General features: G+C 38.9%; 1 protein-coding gene across 1 annotated transcript; it reads right to left on the bottom strand.

The window, feature by feature from the left end:
- Positions 1-210: 210 nt before the first annotated feature.
- fibinb (fin bud initiation factor b) lies at positions 211-3,501 on the bottom strand. Its single transcript, XM_061065164.1, has one exon. The coding sequence runs from the start codon at positions 3,042-3,044 to the stop codon at positions 2,421-2,423; it is 624 nt and encodes a 207-aa protein (XP_060921147.1). The 5' UTR covers positions 3,045-3,501; the 3' UTR covers positions 211-2,420.
- Between the last annotated feature and the right edge of the window lie 20,948 nt (positions 3,502-24,449).

The following is a 24,449-nucleotide window of genomic DNA, read 5'->3' as shown; positions in this document are numbered from 1 at the left end:
GGACCTCCTGGATGCAGCACCATAGGGATTCCAAGCAACAAAAAGGGACTATTTTACAAAGTTCACTACTTATAAGTACCAGTAAAAGTGGAAAAGTAAATGATTGTATAGAACTTGCAATTCTTAAACAAATCACTGCCTTTTTTCTAAGGATTTCACACAAATTTGTAGCATTTATTGAATTAAAAATTGTGCCTTTGCAGCAACACAGAACTTTATACACAACTTCTTTATTTGAGAAGACACAACACAATCTGTTAATATTTTCACACATATTTCTGTTTGACATTGAAGTCCACGAGTGCTGCCTGCAGTCTTATCTGTCAAATTATTATCACCCAATACTGTATTCCGAAGGTAGACAAGAATAGATAAATGCCGCTCTATTTCAAAGCTTTATACAAACAACTCATACATATCAATGTGTTCTGTAATAAAGATATAAGCACTCACAGTATTTACTTATTTCTGATAATACACTGTACAATACAAGATTATACCGCCTCTGCATAAGCTGCACAGTAAAGGCCTTGCATGTTAAACCATGTCACAACCTTTAGCACCTGAACCAGTGAAGAATTGTGCAAAGTCTGCCAGCCTATAAAGCAAGATAATACAACCGATAGATGTCCATATGTAAACATTATTTGATATTTGTAGAAACATTCATGTGGATGGTCAGAGAAGAGCAACAATAATAGAAACTCATGTTGGGAGATTTAAACAAAGCTACATGAGGTCCATTATGTCAGCTCCTATGCTTCTATGAAAGGTTTTCCAAAACTCGTTAATTCAACTTTTTGAGTCTAAATGAAACCAAAAGTACATCATTCACTAGTAAATATGGACGCTGACACATAGCCTGTCCAAAGTGTTGAAAAATAATTTATTTCTCAAGTGAAAATGCCAAAATAATCTCCAAGACTCTCTCCTCACTGCTTACTTAGGACTGAATGAAGTTTGGAAAAACCCTTCATCTGACGACAGTAAACTGTTCTCACTTTTAATTGGCTGACTCATCTTTGAAGCCGTTGTTTTAAACATACACACGCACACAGACACACAAAGCCACCTAAACCTGTGACTGCTGACAGGTCAATTCAATGCACTAACCACAAAGGACCATTTAAAAGAGGCAGTTTAGTGTAGCCTATTGATTGGCCACTGTATCATTAATGTTTAACTTACATTAAGGCAATACTTTAACTAAAAAATGATTACTGTACTTTGGATTAACACATTTAAATATAGCGACAGGCACCATTGGTGTGCTTTCATTATATGTAATACTCTAGTAATAATACAGTGGTCGCTCTGAGTGACAGTTTTGACCCTCAGATGATTGTCTATAGATTTTTTTTATACCTCTTATACTGTGGTGGTTATCTCTTTAATATCTGAGGGTGCATCACAAATCATTGAACACGACCATTTTATGGCAATGTTGGATTTTTATGGCCTTTTCTGTCGATTTGATGAGGTACTTTGATTTGATTTAGTGAGTTAGGTTTGCTGGAATTTCTTTTTCGTTTCAGAAATAAAGTCTGCATTCCTCTCTGGTTCTTTTATCCATTTACAATATCTCCATGTTTTTTTTTTCTCAGGATATTTCATCATCATGTGGTCGTAGCAAACTGCAGATGCTATAAGAGAGGATGTTCAAAATGGGTAATATTAAATAAAGAGCCAGATTTTTAGAGTAAGATTAGTGTAAAAAAAAAGACCTTGATAAAGTAATTTACTATAAGCATTCAGCATAGTCATCTTTTTTATATTTCAAGGGTGTTACGTAACGTATCTACGATATATATGCAAAGACAGCAATGGATGTGAATGGTGCTGTTTTAGTTTTTCTTATGTTTAAATTTAAATTTTCTTGGATTTTGACACATGGCGCCCTTATATGACCATAAAAGCAAGTTATCAATAGGAAGTATTGGCACTGTGTTTATATTGGAAAAATTGCAGTTTTGTCATCTAATTGGCCTATAGCTCAAAGATAATACAACTAAACACAACATTATCTCTACAGCTGTGATTTTCAATGTTTTGTGTGACCTGCAAGTTTCCTGGATGAGGAAAAAAGCAAAGGTGAGAGTGAGACAGAAAAGTGAGAGAGAAAAATAATTGCTGGAAAATAATAAATTCTGTTCTATCTTGTGACCCCAGATCTAATATTTGGACCCACTGGATGGGTCCAGAACCTTAAGTTGCTGCTCTGGAGTTAAAGGAGGAAATATCTTTGTACTTTAGGTGCATGGTTAAGCTTTTTTTTTTTTTTTTTTAAATCCCTGATATGATTGCTATCATTCTTCACACCTGCCTCTGCCTCATGGTCACACTCCATCATATGAAAGTTAAAAAAAAAAGAAAAAGGTAATAAAAACACTATAATGAGACGTTCAGGGTCCGATTCTCATTCAGTATTTCATGTATTCGTTCTTCAGTCTACTCAGTCTCGTGCCGTGGCTGCGGATGATCAAAGACAGGAGCTCGTGCTTGTCCTTGAGTCCCAGAGAAATGTCCAAGGTGTCTTTCAGGACGTCCCGCGTGTGCACTATCATGTTGAGAAAGTCGTCGTTGAGCCGGTGCTCCTCTTTCAGCTCACTCTCCTGGCTCTGCTTGAATTTCACCTCGAGCTCTAGCAGAGACTTCTCCGAGTTTGTAAACGCCTCACTTATCTGCGCCGTCTCCCTCCGCAGATATTTCCCGTAGCTGTCCTCTCCGTCCAGGTCGTACGAGATGCTTTTCCCGATGCCCTCCAGCACCCTGGCCGAGTCCTCAATCTGCCTCTTGATGATAGTGAAATCATCCCGTATGACAGCGTCCTGGTCCTCAGGGAGTCCGCACTTTCTTTCATCGGTCATTTTAAAAAGCATTTGGCACTTCTCCGGGTCGTCGTTTTCCTCATAGTCGCCGTCCGGCACGAAATAATGATGAAAAGTGCCATTGGACATCTCCGGTTGTAATGGTCCGTTGAAAAACGCTCCACACATCGGCAGTGATAACATCCCGGCGCACAGGAGCAAGTGAATAAAAGCCATGATGCTCCAAGAAATAAGAAATACCACAGAAGTTTGTATCAAAAAGTGTCAACCTGGAGAACTATTTAATTCCAACCCGGCGTAGAAACACAAACATTTCAGTCAGGTTTATGACGTCCAAACTGCGCAGTTAGTTCAGGCTTTGTTGTAGCTTTTTACTTCTCAATACTCCCTATATTAAACAGACACACTATGTCCACCCGGGTGATTAAAAAACAAGGCTTGAAAATGTCTTTAACAGCCTCACTTGTCTTCCTTTAATCGAGCCTGCCAGCTCCCATCACTGTCGAAGAGCAGGAAAGTGATGTATGAAAGTTTGTTTCAGCGTGGAAAACAGTTGTAGCCTTCACCCGACTTCACTTGGTGCCTCAAACGCAACATCTGGATGTCTCAAGTGCCGCGCTCCGGGTTTTTGGCTAATAATACCTCTCTGCTGACTCTCAAATTACAGCCCCTCCGTCACTTAAAAAGGCTGCATTCAGTCTGGGGCAGGCTACCAGCGGGGCCAGGCCAGGAAGGACTAAGTTTGTGTTAATTCACAGAACCGTGACAAGTTGGCTGAGGTGGTTAAAAGTTAGACTAGACTACTGAGAAATACCCAAGTGACCATATATGAAGGCCTACGTTTAGCCTATATAACTTCAGAGCAGCAGACATGTTGCCTAATTAGCCTACTTCTGTTAGGATAAACATTAATATCTGAAGAAGTCTGGCAGAGTGGATTCAACTGTAGCCAGACTTTATGTCTAGGATTATTTTGTCTAGTGTTAGGCCTATTTGTTTTTTATTGTATATGATGAACGTTTCATATAGTTTTGCTCCATCGAGAATATGTTTCTAAGACAAATACAACTTTCCCAAGGAGAGAGAGAAAAAAGACTTGCGCTGGTGATGTAAGAAACTCGAAGATGAAACCTCACCATATTGGTAAATTGAAGTTATGACACAAAGAAAAATATAGTCTACAGAACAGGCTATATATAGAGAAATAAAAGCTGCTGGGAAAAAAAAAGCCCTCATTGAAATTGTGATAATAAGGGGAAGCTGGAGGCTGCATCAGCCACAGGCAACATCCACATAATGACCATATAAATGCAGCTGTGATGATGACATACTGGAAAGAAAAAAATGACAAATAAAAGTAAATATGAAGTATTTATAACACAATTTAAATGATGCAACTATTTGGCAAATGTCAGTCTATTGTTGAAGTGTGTTGTTGCTTAGTGCCATTGTTGTCCTGTTGCTCGTAGCCGTCTGTGTTTATGTCTGTTTTTCTGAAGGCTGTTCTATAATTTACTGTTTTTGCATCGCTGAACTGTAATCAAGTCTGCTTTCTTGTCGCGTCTTTGTTGTTCACATTTTAATTGGCTATGTTACATCATAACTATTGTTTAAAATGTGTTTCTTGATTTTATATGAAGTTTATGCGGCCGACTCTACAGCTGCAGGGACAACTTATAGTCGGGCATATACAGTAATTGTTAGTATATAATTTATACTAACCATTACATTATATATTTAGAAAGGTGATAAGAGTATACTGTGAACGTGTTGTATAGAGAAGCACTAATTAGACATGCACTCATACATTTTATTTATTTCATTTTCCTGTGATAACGAGACATTTCTAGTCCTAAATTGAGCAATGTCAGTATGGCATGTCATCGTTTGGTCTATGACAGTGATCATATTGGTTTTTTTTCACCAGAAAGTTTCCCCTTTATCGCGAGAAAACGAGAGATAACGAGATAAATTAATTAATTATATGGTAAAACAAGCTTTTTTTTTTATCCTGACATAACAAGAGAAATAAGTCGAGATCTTGAGAAAACAACTGAAATGAACTTTTTTATCACAGGAAAACCAGCATCTTGTTCTCCGGATAAGGAGTTGAACTAGTCGTGAATCGTGATCTCGAGAAAAGGAAACGATATTACTCGTTGTCACAGGAAAATGAGGGCTTTTATCCTGCTGTTCCTGATGGAAACACATTTCTAGATTAATACTCAAAGCATCATCGGAAGTGCTAAAGGCAACTTTCAAATACGCATTCTTTACATCAGTATTTATATGTTCCGTTCATTTCTTCTTTCCTATATTTTAAAGGCATTCAATGTAGCCTTTGATTCATTTATCATATCAGCAATGGTAACTACTCCACAGAAAGAGTTATGGACAAAACATACAAGCTCTCATACAACCACCCAACAGCACACGTTATAAATCAGTTGCCTGTGAAGGCATGGATATTAATTATTGGTATATAAAACATGCCATTATTACTATGGGAGGAGTCATCCATGGTTCTGAGTACCATTAGTACATATTGCTGTCAACACTTCTGTATATGCTTACATTATATTTGTGTAAAAAGTATTTCTGTATAAAGTAATATCACAATGTTTTTAATACTTAAATAAATCAATAAATGAGTCAATCAAGTTTATTTGTCACTTCAAATCGTGTAAGTTACAATTGCAGAGTAATGTCTTCCGCCTCTGCCTTACAGTGGTTCAAAAGTGCAGTAGGCTGCAACAATGAATTACTCTTAGAAATAACTGCTGTTTAAGTAGAGCTCACCCTCATTTTAAATCACTTATCCCAGCACTTTCTGCCTGCCAGCCGCTGAAACCTACCTAACACTAACATTTAACTTGGATTTAAAAGGCTTTAATTGATTTTTCATCTGCAATTGATCTTCTTGGTATTTAACATGATGACACTGTAAAAGTCATTATCTTATTCCACCAATGATGTTGTAAACCATATGTCTGGCTTGTGTGTTTGGCAGCACACATATAAACATGTTCACTGGGCTTCCTTTAGGTAACCACCTGTTTTTAAGTCGGCTGCTGGCATCAAATGACAAGTCCAGTTTAGTTCAAAGGAAACACAGACGAGGGTCATCTGTTCTAAGCTGGGAGCCTTGTTAAAGCTTGGACTTGTAATTTGTCTGCATAACTACACTGCACTGATTATTACTGTACTTTCTGGTTGTTGTGAAATATCTTCCAGTGTGGAAACAATATGCCAGCACTGTTTAACGTAGAAGACACATTTTGTTACCCTGATCCAAGAAATACCATTTAAGTGAAATGATAGTGATTTTTTTTCCAGTAAGCTTTAAGCAGCTGTCATGACAGTAATCCCGTGAGGAAAAAAAAAAAAAGTTGAGATCTCGAGATGAGATGTCTAACATGCTGAGTGATCTAATTAGCTAAACCCACAATTCCACTCAACGTTTGCATATGTTTCCAGTGGAAAAAGAAGACGTAACACTGTCTTCTACCTCACAGGAATCCTGCTCTCATTTTTCCACAGCACGTGGGATTATTCCAGGCTGAGACATGCGATGTGAGATTTTATCCACAGTGCCTTTAAAATGATGTGATTTATTCTCACTGTTTGAATCCATCTAGTTTTAAATCATGCAACTATCACCCCAACGAAAAGTATCTTTTGCACCCCTCAGAATCGATAGGAGTTTTATAATGTATCCTCTTTTTTTTAATTAAAGTTGATGGATTATTATGATGTTTTCAGTTCAAGTGTCTGTATACAAAATGTGTATTTTTTTCTCTCCTCTTAAATCTGTATAAATACACAAAAAGACATCTATCAATGCATTTCTTTTTGAGAATTCATTTACCTTATATATTGGAATTGCAGTATATAAATGAGTGTACTGCTAATAAAAAAATGTCTACAAAGAGGTTTGTATCTCGGGACGTCAGGAGCATAGTGGTTAGTACGTATACCCCATGTGAAGAGGCTGTATTCTTCCAGGTGGGCGGCCCGGGTTCGAATCCGACCTATGGCTCCTTTCCCACATGTCATTCCCCGCTCTTTCTCTCTCCCTGACTCTATCGACTGTCCTATCTCTAAATAAGGGAATAAAAAGCCGCAACAAACTTTTAAAAATAGTTTTGTATCTCTAATCATATTTACTATAAAACCCTTCAAATACACAAACAGAAAGGGAGTGAGTATGTTACATAAGCCTTACATAAACCAGGATCTGCAGAGTGCATCAGTCAGATTTACGACATGGAAAAATGCCTTACAGATCATCATGGTCTGAATCTCACCTCAAAAATAACAGTGAAAAACCAAAAGGACATAATTTTATAACTGCCACCAAGTCTCAGGTTCCCCCTCTCACAGCCTCCAACTGAAATGAGATGCATCGGCATGTGTTCAACTCTGCTTTTATTACAGACCTGCACTGCTAACCCCACTAAAAAAGAGAGGGACAGACTCCCAGAGAGTGTAGTGGCAGCCTGGAGAAGCAGACCTATACAGCTGTCCTTTGACATTTCTCTGCAGAGGGAATCTCAATGTGGTGTCAGACAAATGGAGAAAGTGGAAAATGAAGTCATGCTATGGCTTTAGGGTGTGTCGCTCTGTTTTGATTTGAAGAATTTTGTGGCACATTTACATTTACGCTAAATCATTTTGAGGAGGGGGAGGACCCCACCTACTCACATAGGACAGTCATAAAATTAAAACCCAGCAAGGAGAGGATGTTGGAGAACTCCCTCTTTTTCCTTCAAGTTGGAACACAAAATATCAAACACATATTTGCTTTGTGAGCTGCTTGGGCATGGATTTGTAGCTTCTCAGTGGGGATATTGGATAAAATATGAAGTTAACAATACCCTCCAACATTTAATGGCCTCATTTGTGTTCAATTGCCTCCAACTTTGAGATCAATTGACCAGGTTGGGATTAGATTCCAGTTCTGCAAACATTTGCTTCCAAAAACTCTTTTTTCTCTAAATGATTCAGCCATCAAACACAAAAGGCGCTTCAAGGGACCGCATGAAAGAGATGATTTATTTAGCATTTTTTGGGAGCAGCTGAGCCCGACTCCTGCACTGAACTGTGTGATGTTATTGGAAACCTTGTTACTGGATTCATTTTTCTAAGGCAGGTGTTGTTTGTCACAAAGTAGAACACAAAGGCAGAGGGGGTCAAATAAAAGTGAGGCGTATTCGGTTTTGTTCTGTTTGGTTTGAATGGGAGTCAGTGAAGGCAAACATGTTCAAATAGAGGCAGGAATGTGGTAACAATGGAGAGAGAGACAAACTAAACAAGCACATATAACAGGAAAAGATAGCTATGGAACAATGGTACTAAGCTGCTAATTTCAGCCATAATATGTGAACAACATAGGTCGATATTAATAGCTGCAAGGACGTAGATAAATAGCCTATGTAAAAATACCCATCAAGAACATAAGAATACATGTCACACTAAAAACTATGTTTCTATATAATATGACTTTGAAATAATCAGATGCTCCTTGTCTCCTAATGAAAGGATAAGTTTCAGTGAAGTCTTCCCTCACCCATTTCTGCCCTTATGCCCGACTGATAAATTACATAATCTACCCTATGGCCCTTAGTCGCCTCCTTCAACTGACCGAGGCTGTGTAGATCGAGCTCTAGGTAGTGACAATGCAGGGAGCACCATTCTCCCAGAGTCCCCCCCCCCCCCCACTCCATGCTAGCTCTCACCACTCATCATACCCACACATAGAACTTTCTATATCTTACTTACACAACCGCATTGTCAACTTCAACAGACCCAGGCTCAGTTGATGTGAGCTCCAGGTAGTGACAACGCTGAACCTACCCTACCATATCATGGCCCATTCTCGCACCAACAACTCAACCGTGAAGACTGATGGGGAGCAAGAGCTAGGACATCATTGGCGTTGTCAAGTGGGAACCGCCCTTCACTGGTGTTTTGTCAGATTAGTCCCAGGACACCTCGGGAAGAGCGGACATGCTAACTACTGCGGTTGTGTTGACTTTTGGAGTTGAGGTTTTAACTTGGATAATTTACATTCATTTGATGTTATTTTCAAGCTGACTCTACTGTGACACAAATAACAAACAAACACAAACAAATTAGTGTTAACATGCTACCACTTAATATTAAAGATGTTTCTTTTTGGCATACATCTGCTTTGGGCTCTTTTACCCACAAGAGAGAAACTATTTGTTTTGTCGATGTGTAACACACAGCTCAGTTAACTACAGATGCAAATATATTGAGGGACATGTTCTGGTTTAAAAACCAAGATAATAAAAAACTATTCCATATTAATCAATCAAAACATCTAGTAGCATACATGGTTTAAGTCATTATTTTACAATTAGTTTTAAAAGTAATTCCAATCTGTACTAAGAAGATGTTTATTTGTGACTCAGTCATTATAAATAATACAAACTCAAAGATGCCGTTGATCATTTTTACAATGGCTCAATGGTTCAAATTGGAAGTCAGAGAGCTGCAGTTGGGGCAAAAGACAAAGCATACAGAAGGAATTCATTATATCACAGTTTTCTTTGAACATATGAAAGCTATGTCATAAATATTTTGGTATAACATATGATAACTTATAGCCAGACCCAGGATAGTTTGTATAAATCTGTCAAACGCTGCTACAGAGTTTTTCCACACTCCGTCTCACTGAAGACATAACTGAAAATATCCATTAAAAATGGTTTTGGCTCCACTTCTTACAACATTGCTTACTTTGAACCCTTATGTCACGCTTGGCTCCAATTTAAATCCAGACACCACACTTTTTAACACTCTCACAAAGCCCTCTAGCAAGTCTACTGTCGAGCCCAGAGACAGGAAAATGATGACCCAGCATTCCCAGCGACTGCAGGATGTATGGTGGCAGTGACATCATACTTTTAAGAGTCTGTTTGTGCAGCAACTCAGACCCCTGTAAAATGTTAGAGAAAGAGAAAGTCTGATGCCCTGTTTCATTATCAGTTGTTCCTCCTAGTCAGTGAATGTATTGTGTTCCCTGACAGATTTTGGTCCAAGGAGGATTAAGATAATGCAGCAGGGAGACAGCCAGAGCACAAGATGCATGGTCTTGTCTGAGGTGACTCAAACTCTGTATCTGTAAAGCCAAAAGTCCTTTGTATCTGTAAAGTCGCCTCTGCTATCATTTATAAATTTCTCTATGCGGCGGTGCGACAGAGCTAATGCATAACTGTGAGGTTTTCTGTCTTACAAGCTGTGATAAATGTCAGCCTTCCTGTTGGATTAGTGTTTGGCCCTTTTTATGTGAGTGTTACTAACTGAATCTCTGAACAGGCCCCACACCAGGCTTTTAGCATGCAGAACAAATCATATACCTTCTCACTATATGATCAGATGTTTTTGGATCATGGTTTTTGATAACGCCTGCTCTTTTAGTACAATCCAGATGTGCAGATATTGTTGAGTGTCTCAGACAGACTGCAGCTGTATGCAACCAATGTTCAACACAATATGCCCCAGAGAACATGCAGTCTTTTTCAGCAATCTCACTGCTCAGTGAACCTTTGAAAAACACATTTTGGTGAAATATTTGAACCGGACCTAAAGTGCCACTTTAAGAGGGTCCCTGCAGATGGCTGTTCACAGATGAGTGTGGTTCTGCTCGAGATTTCTGCCAGTGATAAAAAAACATTTTCCTTATCACTGCTGTAAAGTGCTTGCTTATGGTGGATCATTGTTGGGTCACTTTACATCATAGAAGAGAGAGTATGTTCTAGAGGTTGTGAGGAGGTTCCTCTCTGTGTGGAGTTAGCATGTTCTCCCCGTGCATGCGTGGGTTCCCTCCGGGTACTCCGACTTCCTCCCACAGTCCAAAGACATGCTTGTTAGGTCAATTGGTGACTCTAACTTTCCCGTAGGTGTGAGTGTGAGTGTGGCTGGTTGTCTGTCTCTATATGTCAGCCCTGTGATTTACTGGTGAACAGTCCAGGGTGTAACCCCGCCTCTCACCCAATAACAGCTGGGAATCTTCTTTAGCCCCCCTGCGACCCCGAACAGGAAAAGCAGTAAAGATAATGGATGGATGGATGTAAGAAACTGTCAATGTCTATCTTTACAGATCAAATTGCAAAAGACCGCTGGAAGATTCCAGTTTATATAGATGGTTGAATGCTTAAATATATATTTAACCACACTGAAAATATCAATAAATTCAAGGAAACTGACTTGCCCCCAGAACTGTGAGTATGGGAATCAAAGGATATAACATCTGAAGGCTGTAAACTTTAAGGTGGATGATTTCCACATATTGCGAGTAATCAACTGAGTCTTTGAACAATTCCCACACTCCACACTCTGCTTTTATAACTGTATCATGCTGAAGAGTTTACATGAACAACAATATTTGATATCTCCAGGTGTTTTAGCACAATCCAGCTGTGCAGAAATGTGAGCGTCTCATAGGATGTAGCTGTCTGCAAATAATGTCCACAGAGTCTGTACAGTCTTTTTTTACCCATCTCTCTGTCTATTTAACCATTGTGTTGGGGTCGCTTCTTACTTCTCAGGATCGTTTGTAAAGGCAATCTTTGCATTTCAACAGCAGAAGAAGAAAAGATGGATATAGACCTAATGAACGAATGCAGTTTAATGGTTAAAAAAAGGCTTTCAGCAACTGTGAAGATAGAAAGAAAAGTGTTTGCCAATAAATCTGAGGTAGAGGTTCAAAGGAGTGTTAGCTTTAAGTGGGTGATTTAAAATTTCAATCTTGATTAATCTTTCATATTGGATCTAAGGAAACATTGCTGAGATCATGAAACCCTCTGAGAGGTCCTCTTAATATGAAGAATAGTAACAAGGGAACACAGACACACCCTTTTTCACAGCTTTTTGCATTCAACACCGACACACCATACACTGAAATGTCTGAACCTTCACCTGATATAATAGGGACCATGTTTCATTTAAAACCGTTATATTGTGTAATGGTTTAAACCTACACCATGATGTTTCCCTCGCCTTTGCAAAATATCCTGAAATCCTTCCTGCATCTTATCCCAGCTCTCCCTATCCCATTTTTCTTTTGTAACATAGCAAAGAGTAAGGTCTTTTACCTGCTCTTTTGTAAAGCTTCTCGAGATAACGTTTGTTCTGAATTGGCGCTATACAAATAATGATTCATTCATTCATTGACCATGTCATTTCTTTTTGTTGCCTAAATCTAAACGGACAGTTTGACGATAACCACATTTAGACGGGAGGAAAACAGACGCCACCTGAACATGTGTCTGTAGGACACATGACAGACTTTACTTGAGGCATGTATTTGAGACGGGAAAAGGACAGTGACCAGGCATTGATATATGAATGCCCGGGATGAGAAAGCCTTTGTATAACTACACTCGAGCCATGAAATTTCCATGAAATTTTGCACAACCAAGTATGTTCCCCAGAGAGTAATCCTTCTGACTCTAATGGGTTCCTGAATTTCCCTCTAGCATGCTCTGTTAGCAATTTACTCCTGTTTTGAATACTTTAATTTCTTACATATCTTTATTTGGCAAGTGGCTGTTTGTGTTTTTTCCTCATTTCCACCAAATGCACCCCATGCATATTTTAATATTATCCTCCGTTTCCGTTCCTTCTGCCTCTCTTCTCCTGCTCCAGCAGCCGCGGCTCACAGAAATCCCACCAACTCTAATGAAGTTATTTCATTTTAGCCTACGATAATGGCCCAAGAACAAATCCATTTGTCTGCAGAACTCAATGTCCGTGTCATTACCAAAGACATTTCAGAATAGCTGGTAATTCAGTTTTAGTCTGGAAAATTGTGAAAAATACGTAATGTGTTCTTTGTGCCCAGGATGTACTTTGTATGAGGATCATGCCAGAACTTCTGTCATAATGTGCCAATGTGGATTCACTGTTCATCTTTTTTTCCTCTAAAGGTGTTTAAAACATTTTCACTCTGGATATATTTTCTGCAATATAATTCTTGAACCTAAGGATGCATTTATCTTGTTATTATTTTCACATTTTAACTACTGCTGCTCCCTGAGAGAAGTGCAGGATAAGTTTGTTTCTGGGAATGTCAATTTGTTTTTTCAAATAATTTATTTGAACACAAAATCATTAATTAACCCAGCATGTGATTGCTAATTGTCCCTTACAGCTATGAGATACTTCTCCACGCTTGATAATACAGAGCCAGTTGTTTATCTTAGAAATAAGTTGAATTGAATCATATTCTTCTTGTGATTAGTCACAGATGATGATACACGGTAGTGTTTTTTATTGTGGTATCGAATCCTGAAGTGGTTAGTTGTCAGATAGGCCTCTGAACCTCTTTCTAAAAACTGAAAATAAAGCTTTCATATAGACATCTGCCAATAATTACCCACTTTTATTGGTTTAAAACAAAATCCCTGGAGGAAAATGGTAACGCTCATAATTTGATGATACGCATTGATTAGAACATTTTATTCTAAATCAGTTTCAGACGATCTTGATTTTTTTTGATTTCAGAGTTCTGGTTCGACTGAAATGTTTGACTTTTCTTCCAAACTTCCCTTAAGTTGTAACCTCCCAGAGGTTTCAGGAATCAGAAGATGAAAAGAATGTTTGACAATCGCTGTTCACAGACGTTTTCCTCAGTGTCAGATATTTGGATTTTTATTGTAAATCTTAAAAAGCTTGAAAGTCTATGAGCCCATTTCCCTAAAAGTTTCCAAGTTCTGGTCTGTTTTGAATCATGCTCTTCTTCCCCACGGCCCCAGGCAGACTCCAGCTGTTGCTTTTCATGCTAGCTCATATCCTTTGACTCAGTGTGTAAAATAGAGACAGTTCTGACTAATGGACAGCAAAGCACGTACGTGTACTGGCACCGTGTCCATTCACATGTGTGGTTTGATTGATCTTTAAGAATCAGGGAATACTCTATCACATTGAACCTCACATGAACTTTATTTAGGTCAGACAAAAACTAGATTTAGGACAGTGGATGTTTTACCATTAGTTCTGCGGAGGCCGATAAGATATTGAATATATTATTTCTACTTTTTCAGAGAAAATTAAAGGTTTGTGTTTGTGGCACTGTCTTTCCAAGTGCCATTACTTTTATTGAAAATTTCTAAGATGCCAAAAATGATTCAACCCACATAAAACCACAATGAAACCCAGTCACAGGACTTCATTTATGAGCTCTTCAGGAGAAATGACTTCAGTCTGAGCACAAATGCGCACTGATCTCAAAATAGCCACATACAGTACGAGACAGGGACTAATTAGTGTCTTATAGATATTTGTGCAGACTCGGGACACGGAGCTTGAAAACAGGATGGTCCCGGTCAAATCTGGACATATGGTCACCATACTATTACATCAAGTATTCAACGGCTGTCAAATAGCTTAGCTTGGTACATAAATGCTAACAAATGAGCCAACAAATGAGCCAACAAAGCTTATGAAAGACATACAGACAGCCTAGGAAACATTTAGCCTGGCTTCATTGAATGCTAATAAAATCATTACCAATATAGTAATCTAAGCTTAAAGGGGACATATTATGAAAAGTTCACTGTTACAGTGTTTTTGAACATATATTAGGGTAACCTGAGTGTCTACCAACCCACAAAATGTGAAATAAATCCATCCAGTCCTTTGTTTGTGGTCTGCATAAGTCATACAACACAGAAATTGCATTTAAAGAGACACACACACCAAAACGGAGTGTTCTGAGAGAGCTGGTTTATACAGGGTCACAAACCTCCTCTGGTGCTTCATTCATGTTATATTTTGACCAAAGCACAGCACAGATGTTTCATTTAGACCACAGGGGACTGTTTGAAAAGGTGGGAAAGGGGGGATAATATGTCCTCTTTAAAGGGCTTATAAGTGCTTGATGATGTCTGCAACTTGTTAATTTCCTTATTTTGCTGTGTTTGGGACGTTTCTGGGCGTCTTCCTTTGGGCAACGTTGTGTAGCCTCCAGCCAATTACAGAGCCAAGGTCTGGACTCAAAAATGTAAAGCACCATGTCACATCGCCTCCATTTCTTGACTTTTTGAGGCCAAAGCACGCAAGATGAAGCGAGTACTTGGCTGGATTCACACATGTTTTTTTTTGCACCAGAAGGATTGGGGCTGTGTCAGTTAAATCCTGTGAGATAATTAGAATTTGAAATTGTATTTCTTATATCACTGTATCATTCGTTATTCCGTTCATTAACTTGAGTCAGTATTCACCTGACCACTGCAGCTCTCCCTTTTTGCCAATTGATACAGGCATGAGAGGACATATCTCACTCATACTACTTTTAATTTGTTTAATCCACACAATAACCCAAGCAACAACAATTGACTGTTTTAAAGGTGGTTACGTGCATAACTTATATCTGATTAGTGTCCAGGCAAACAGCAGGAACCAGGAAGTTACAGGTTGCAGTCAAAGTTTACAAAGTTGGGGGGCCCCATAGCCGAGGGGTTTTGTTACACGCCCCATACATGAAGGCTGCAGTCCTCATTGCAGTGGGCCTGTGCTAAAATAAGGCAAAAGGCCAAAACTATAACGTCAACTCATCAAGTGGCACTTGAATTACTCGTATTTTAAATTGTTAAGCTTCTCTGACATGAGTTTGACAATCTTTGTCTCTTCAGTTTAAGATGAATGTCACTGAGCTTTAACAGCAAAGTAACTTGTCTTTCCGTTGTAAAGTCTCTACAAGATGATTATATTTTTCTACTTTCTAAGATACTTTACCCCCACTTAGTCATATTCAAAGTCCAGAAACAAAACCAATTTAAAACCAATTACCATGCATAACACATATTTTATCCCACATCTCCGGTTACATTATTCACAATTATTACACAGTAATTAATTTAATTTGCATTTTCATTACATCCCAATCCACACTTCAGCAGAGCAGCCCTTTTATCTGTGGCTGACACGGGGCTGTTTTTCTCATGATGAAAATAACAGAGAAAAAAACACCAAATCACGCTGAAAATTAACTTGGGAGCAGACTGAATGGAAACTGGATGCTTGGAGATGGCTCCAGTAGTGCTCAGCATTTCTGCATTATAAATTAAATGAGACAACTAGATTTTCATAAAGACAAATCTACTCAATTACCAGAGCAACGGAAGAAATATCCATCATTTAAGGAGAAAAATGTTTTTATTAAAGGATTTTGAAGCCTGGCTGCAGTGGAAGCAGTCCTGCGTCAGTCGTCTCCCTCTGAGTGATCAGAGATACACTGTGTCTTGTACTCCGTCCAGCGGTGACATCAACTATTTAACCAGATAATTACTGCTATGAAAGACACAACAATGACTGCAGGGACCGTCACTGAGACTTTGTATGAAGGAACATTGGAAGTTAAAATTGGTAGCAGCTTGGAGATAAATCCCTGGTAACTAAACGGATGTCTTAATTATAATTGAGTTCACTTGGAACCCTAATATTCCCAGTTTATCTGATCATTCTTGTTATTGCAAAGGGAAGCCACTGAAGAATGTCTGCACTAGAAATCTTATTGCGAAAAGTACTCAGTTACAACATAACCAGATTTGTTTCCAAGAATAGATGAAAGGTGAGGAAGATCTGTAATATACAAATATACTATAAATGAGACTTGAGATGTGACTATTTTAGGTTGCAAACTCACAGCTGATAGCATCAGGAGAACTGTCACCATCAAATGATAATGCCTCACATATGCAGTAAGAGATGGCATCATTTGCTACATGTCTCATTTAGGAGATAATGACTTCAGGGACTGTGTGGTTTTTGAACTCGGGGAGCATAAATAATGCACTCCCTCGTTCTTATTTGGAAAAATAAACATACACAGCAGCCAGTTAATTCCACAAAACTCCATTTTATGACGCAGTTCTGATGAAAACCGTTAACCAGCGAGTCCTGAGAGCCAAATTTGCTGATTGTGGTTTTATAGACGACGGCAGCATTGGCAAGGGTTTAACTTTGTTATTTGGAATTTTGCACATGTTTGAATTTTCTCAAGTTATATGCTTGTGTCATCAGTTTGTCTGATCCATGCTACCCCTGCCTGTGATGTAAGCCTACTGGTTACCTCTGGAGGCAATATTATTGGTTCAGTTTTCGAAAGGGTCTACTTGGCACATTTTCTCACAAGTTAGACGGTAAAGATTAGGCTAAGGAAGAATAACTTAAAATTTTCAGGACATCCAGATCAAGCTTAAAGATAGATTTAGTAGCTTTTTCCCCAAAAATATATTATGGACTTATACAAAGTATGTTGTTCAATCATCACTTATGGGCCTACATACATGTGCAGTGGTGACTGTGTCGGCAGAGAGCCTGTCCCTGTTTGTTTTGGTTGATGTAGGACATTTCTGGGCGGGGAGCTGGTGTGTTTCCAACAGCCAATGACAGAACGCAGATGAGTTTAGGAGTGGATACAATTCAGCGATTGGACGCCAATCAAACTGGCGAATATGAAGGTCATGGACTTGGCAGCCAAGAAGAGAAAATATAATCATAGCGAGGCAAAACGCCAAGCCGATAAAGCTCGTTCCGAAGCGAGGGTGAACCAAATGTTGCTTTTACCAGCGGCCTGCTTTCTGTCGGACAGAAAGCCGTCTGTGCTCTCTGGTTGTCCTGGTGGAATGATAAATATTTAAAATACAGCGTATGATTTTAGATTTTCAGAAAAAAAATCTGTTTCATTTTGACCTGGTTAGAGTCTGGTTGCAGTGAGTCCTCCCACTTTAAAATCGGTGACCTCTGATCTAGAAGGTCAGGAAGTTAATGGAAATTAAACCCATTGAACCCACTCAATTCTTTAAGGATCTGCCAAGGATTAATTTCCAACCTGACAAAGTGGTCAGCAGCCTCAGGCCACCATACTCTAAGGAGCTCTTAGGGCACCAGGTTTTAAGAGGTTTGTGGTCAAAGACTGGAAATTGGGACTGGTCGCTGGAGAGGTGCAAGTTCACTTTCCATGCACTGAGGTGCACTTGAGCAAGGCACAGAACCCCATACTGCTCTGGGCACTCCCTACGTGCAGACCCCTCACTCTTACAGCTTTCCAATAGTACATGTCTATATTCAATACTGAGTCAAAATCCCACTTTTAATCATTGGTTAATTTTTAACTTTTATGAATTTGAATACATTTACAACAATTTACATTACATTTACATACATTTACAACTTCTTTGGGGCCAAGAAGTAGAGCCCTACAGGCTAAATCTAACTTTACCAGCCTTGTGCATTCTGTTATGTGCTCTATGGGGTAAATAAAGGCTAAAAGGCTAAACGATACATCTACAATGCCAAGACAGCAGAGGTAGGGGCCTTGAGCCAATACAGCTAATTTTTTTAAACAATAATGCAAATATTTGTGTGAAATATTATGTAGTCTAACAGTATATTTTTCATTCCTAGTAGGATGAGCAGTAAAAAATAAGCAAAAGAAAGTGAGGTAAAACGCACATTTAAAGAGAAGCTATGATAAGAACCTTAATAGAACTTAATAAATCTCTCTAGATATACAAATTGTTTTTTAATCCATGCCCTGTGCTGCAGTGAGTGGGAGTTGGCAGAAGCAAGGACAGTAGTGTCTTTACCAATTGGGAGAAAAATGGGTAAAACTGTAATGTAGCTTTGTCTAATCTTTTAAACAATGGCCAAGCTTGGAAAATGTGTTTCTAGAAATTAAAATTATTCAGTGCTGATGACACATGAATTCATTTCGCTGAGAAAAAACAACTGAAGCTCCATGTGTCCCTGTAAGAAAAGGAAGATGATGATTATATAGTGAGACAGAGCAGTGATTCAGAATGATATCAGCCACATTGTTGCCCAGACTCTGATCCATACACTCATACTCATTAGTAGGAAACAAAGGCAGAGTATGAATGTTAATGAACAACACTCCGCCGTCACTGCAAACAGTTTGATTTATCCACAGTATATCGCAGATGGGCATATATCTCAATGTATTAGATGAAACTGAGTCAGAATTTACAACTGATTCACAGTTTCACAATGGAATAATTTATGTTTAAACTGGGAGATGATTCATTTAACCACGATGAATCAGTCTGGCAGTGTGTTGGGAGAACTGATACAAACCATAGAATCACTTGGACACAGAAGTTGTGACTCATACACCATATTGCATTCGAGGGCTGTGTGTAAATCCCAGGCTGTGAAAGGGACAGGCGCGAAAATCTCCAAAGTTACAATAATGTCCAAGACTGGCAGACAAAACCTAAGCCAGGCTGCTTTAACTTAGGGTTGGCGTTATAAAACCTCATGGATATTGATTTCTTTTTTTGGAAACCCCACACATAGATGACTGAAAGAAAATACTGTCCAGCTTTGAGGTGCATCACATTTTGGCCTAAGAGTTCATATTGTTCTTTATATCACTTTTGACATATGTTGATGCAAAATCCAGTGGGCAATTATGTATCTGTGACTTCAGCACAAAACATGGCTGCGTATCAGCATCCTCTGTCTTTGCTGATTATGCCAAATGTGGCAGAGGAATTTAAACAATTTGACTAACTCATATAACCCTATTACATCTGAAAGTAATATAGCAATAAGTAAGGTCTTTTACCTGCTTTTTGTAAAGTGTCTCGAGATAACACTTGTTATGAGTTGACGCTATACAAATAAAAATTGATTGATTGATTGATTGATTGATTGAAAGCCTCATCTAGACTGCAGCTTTGTTTTGATTATATTATATAATAATGCTGTTACCACAGCAAGCACTGCAGATAATTTTATCATTCCTAAAGTCAGATTATTTACACGTCCTACATCCCACAACAAAATGATTGCATTCATTCTTTTGGTGACACTTTAAATTAAGGTAACAATATTCACTATTTACTAGTTGCTTATTAGCATGCTAATTAGTAACATACATACTGGTCATTCTTGTGCAATTATTTGTACCTTATACTACATGACTATAGTCTATAGCTACAGTAATAGATAATTAACTAAGAGTTTGCCCTCAATAACCTCTGACTAATAGATTAAGTCAAAGTACTCTAAAGCCAAACAATTGCACAATGCCTCCAACAGTTAAACATTTTCCCCAGCAGTTCTGTTTACCAGCTTTCTCTCAGTTGCGTAGCCGTTGTTCCACATGTCTTCAAAACTCTGAACACAGGAGATTTTGTTGTACAGACCATTCATGTCCAGCACAAGTCAAATAACAATGCTTCAGATCAATAAAACTGTTCCCCCGAGCAAAATCCTCCAAATTCTCCATCATTACCAAAGGCTGCAGCCGTTCACCTGGAGAGTTAACACCCTGGGAGGATACAAGCTTAAAGAAATTCTGTCTGCTGCACTTCTCATATCCCGAACCCTGCTGCTTCCTTAAACTCTGAGAGGTTATTTTCCATGTTCAGTGGATGCTTGAACATGCTCTACCCACACAGGAATTGCACCTGACTGTGTCCTTATTTCAGGTGGTGACCTCATGAAGCAGTGTTAACATTTAGCTTTTAAGGGTGATGTTCAACAGCTGCTGAGCTGAGAGGCTGCCTATAGAGTTGGCTGTGGTTGCTTCTTGCATTAAATTGAATTTAAAAAAGCTCTAAAATAATTATTATTCACCTTGGAAACAGTCTTATCTCGTTCTGTAGATCTTTAACACAGGAATGCCCAGTTAACAGACTTTGTATTGAGTGTTTTGGTAAACTACACTGAGGTAAAACACAAATTCCAGTAGTCCATAGAGAAAAAGTCAAATTGAACACCTAAATTTTCGATGACAACTGTGCAAACTCAATGTGCTGATGAAGGGAAATAATGGATAAAGATTTAAATGGACCTTGGGTGTTTTTCATAAACTGATAGGTTCAGAATCTTTCTTTATGACTTGGTTCAAGGTGAAGTATATATTTGGATGCCGCCGCTCTCCACAGATGATGATGGGAGGAATTTGAGTATAAACTGAATGCCAAATTGTAAATTGTCTTATGCATTGCATGCAATCTGAAAGGGTAATGTTGTGTTGTTTGTACGCAGACTGAAGGGACTGCTGTGGTACCTATGGTAAAAGAGTTGAGTTCTAGGTAAATTGTAAATAGTGTTTTAAATATACAATGTCACACCACTCATCTTTCAAAAGTTAGCCTTCAGCTTCTTGATGAAACTTACCAGGGGTCATCTGAGGCCGATGTTTGCCGATCTATAGCCATATTTAATCAGACAAATTAAATGTCCTCAGACAAATGGCCGTTAATACAATAGTGACAAATAAATCAACTTGGAGTGGTGGTGGCAGGTACTGTTGTATAATGGACATGGCCAAATAACACAGGACGTGCATCACAAAGACCTTTCATTTTCTCAATGAACAACGTGGACAATGCTTACATCCAATGCTCTCTTCATCTTGTTTTTCCATGGTAAGGGAGCTCAGTTTTTGCTGAAGGTAAATCTGGCCGAGAGTTGACTTTCATTATTACATCCCAGTGTCTCATTTTAATCTTAGCATAAAACACATCACACCTTCAACCAACTCCTTAGTCAACCAATCCGCAGCAATGTTGGATGCTCAGAGTAACTGCTGTCTGTCACTTTGTGGAGAGTCTAAAAAGATTGGTGATTGGAGGGCACAGCAAGGCCAAGCAACACAGTCATTTCACCACAAGGATCAGTGCTCAAGTCCTGTGTTAAACCAAAAGTCAACCTTGAGTCATTGTATAAAACCCAGCCTGCCATATTTTTAGTGAACCACAGTCACGTCTTTTTTTGGCCTAGTCCAAACCAAACAGGCGGCTTGACATTAACCGCATGTTAGAAAGTTAAAAAAAATACACACTGTGGTTTAGATTTGAATGACACACAAAAAACCTTGTGCATCTAAATGAGGCACTGATGTGACAAAGTGTCGGTATTTAACAACCTTGGATGAAAATGCACTGTTAGTATTCCTGCCGGAAAATACATTTACATGATTACTGTACATTTAGGGTAAGGGTTAGGGAGTTCTTGGTTGATTATTCAAAACAAGAAAATATATTTTCAACCTAACGTAACTGATCACATACATGAATGGGCTTTTCGTGTTCCTGGAGGAAATACTAAGAGGGCACACCAGAGAATTCAGGCTGTATGAAACCACTATCCCCACAACATCCCCACAACATTTATTCAACATTTTCCCCTGTGCCCCCAACCAAACGGTTCCATTTAGTTTTTTCAAGTTTCCAGATTGAATGCCAAGATTGAATAAATCCGTCGCCAGCTCCTTTGACAGTCATGTATGTCACTGTGCAGTGGCAATGACACATGTGGATGTTTCGGGCGTAGCTGCACCCCCTCTCCTGTGTGTAGGACTGACCTCTCTTATTGGAATGACAGTGCGGTGTGTGTGTGTGTGTTTATTCGACTGATATCCATTCAGACATGAGGCCCAAAGTTAATTCAAGTCTTATTTTTTGTCGTATTTTATACCAGAAAAAAGTATTCTCTTCGGTTTGGAAACATGTTGGTTCTCCTTCAATTGTACTCTTCCAATGAAACTCCACCAGTATACCGTCTCTCTTCCCTCAAATGGTGGCAGGGCGTAGGGTTGGACAGGGAGGGGTTCACGTCGATGAAACATGGCTGAGCCTCTGAGCATAAAAAAGCTGAAGGAAGTGTTATTCTGTCTGAAGACAGAGCCAAAACAACAAGCCCAGAGGAAGTGTGCATAACTCCTTTTTAGAAAGTAATTACTCATTGATATATTTATTAATGTCTGCTTTAGTCATGATTAAAATGTTGCATATTATACCTTTAAGTAACACATCCACACTTGCATTCGGATGGATTTTTGTTAGAAACACTATAGTGGTGCTGTTAGTTTGTTGTTTGGTTTGATTACTCGGCACAGGTTTCATTTCCATTTTGTTTAAGTTATCACCTTATAGTAAAGAAATGTAAGTTACTAAACACATCTGGTTTTAAATCGCTTCCCTTTCCTCAAATGAGTTGGGTCATAAATGGAAATAAATGCAGACTTAAGCTCTTAGCTTACCTTCAAATCTTTCTGCCATTGTTGTCCCTGCTGCGTGTGTTGGCTCTTCCACATACCTTTCATGTGTGTACGGCCTCTTGCGACCACTCAGAGTTAATTTTTGAGGATGTGCACAACCAACAATCGAAAAGGACGCAGGGCCTGCAGGTTACACAGGACAGCCATCAGGCCCCTGCTAACGTGTAGTTAAAAGCAAATACATGTCTGGCCTAAATCTTTAATTTTCTATAATACAATATCCCTGCAGACTTTAAATGAGTTAGGGTAATCATGTGCATATTGAACTAAATTAGATCATAAAGATGTAATTTAGCTGCGTTTGTCTGGTCTTTATATTGGCTTTTCACAGACGTGCTGAAATACAGCATCAACTGTTCTGCCTGTCCATGCTGTCAAAGGACTCATTGTCTAGCCAGTATTATTGAAGGGAAGGCCAGAGTGAAGTTAGTGCTGAGAGACCTGAAAGAACCCATGGCTGCCCTATAATGAAGTTAACGCATTTATTGCGACAGTGCAGGGGTCTGCAGTGTGTAATTACACAAGAACACTTATTAGCTTCAGGAAAAGGTCACGGTGGGGGGGGTCTCTGCAAGGAGCTTAAAACTAACTGTTACACTTCTGACTAGCTAACACACACACACACACAGACACACAGACATACACACACACACACACACACAGACACACAGACACACACACACACACACACACACACACACACACACACACACACACACACACACAGACACACACAGACACACAGACACACACACACACACATACAAGCACTACTTGCAGCTTGCATTGCTAATTGAGATGACTCCCTATATTATCATCAAAAATAATTTAGAAGTGATTTTAAATATTAGTTTTTAAAATGCATTTGCTTCGTCTAATGGGTTAATTGAAAAAAATCTTTGGGGGACTTCTTAATGTGTCTTTACAGCTCATGGAGATGATTTTAAATCGCTCTGAGCTCACATCAGAATCTTTAAGAGAAATTGTAAAACCCCAGGTGTGAATAGAATAATTGTGGAGCTACTAGTAAAACACTGCAGCTACTTTAACACTTTGATTGGAGCTGTTAATAGGGGTACGGTAGATACTGGTGATTCTAAAACTTCTATTCAAACACAGAACAATAGAGTTGTTGAGTGGCTTCTGAAACTCCGCCATGTGGTCACTTATTTAGGGTCTGTACGTACGCATGCTTTCCACATGCTGTAAGTAATTTGTGTGGTAGTTGGCAGGACGGCCGAGCCAGTGCGGTAATCTGTGGATCGTGCAGCTACATGAATGGTGGCTGGGATTCTGTGAGTATCCTGACTGTGTGTGCGGATGCCAGGCCGCTGGAATGAGAACATCCCTGCCACTGTCTGCATGGGAACGACACCATTAATACCCACATTGTACTCCACTGAGACAGAAAATTTAGCTGTGGGAAAGAGTTGGCTTTCTCAAATATTATTCTTGATTACTTTTTCTACAGAACTTTTCTCTGACAAATTTGCAAGTTAGGGGGGGATATGCTTCAAATTGACTTAAAGTTGACGTTTCTTTTTGCCATTGCT

The sequence above is a fragment of the Labrus mixtus genome, chromosome 1, assembly GCF_963584025.1.
Source record: "Labrus mixtus chromosome 1, fLabMix1.1, whole genome shotgun sequence".
NCBI classification, from domain to species: Eukaryota; Metazoa; Chordata; class Actinopteri; order Labriformes; family Labridae; genus Labrus; species Labrus mixtus.
This window is presented reverse-complemented; position numbering and strand designations above follow the sequence as displayed.

Excerpts from the sequence above, each read along its gene's own strand:
- fibinb (XM_061065164.1), bottom strand. The coding sequence starts at position 3,044 with ATGGCTTTTATTCACTTGCTCCTGTGCGCCGGGATGTTATCACTGCCG.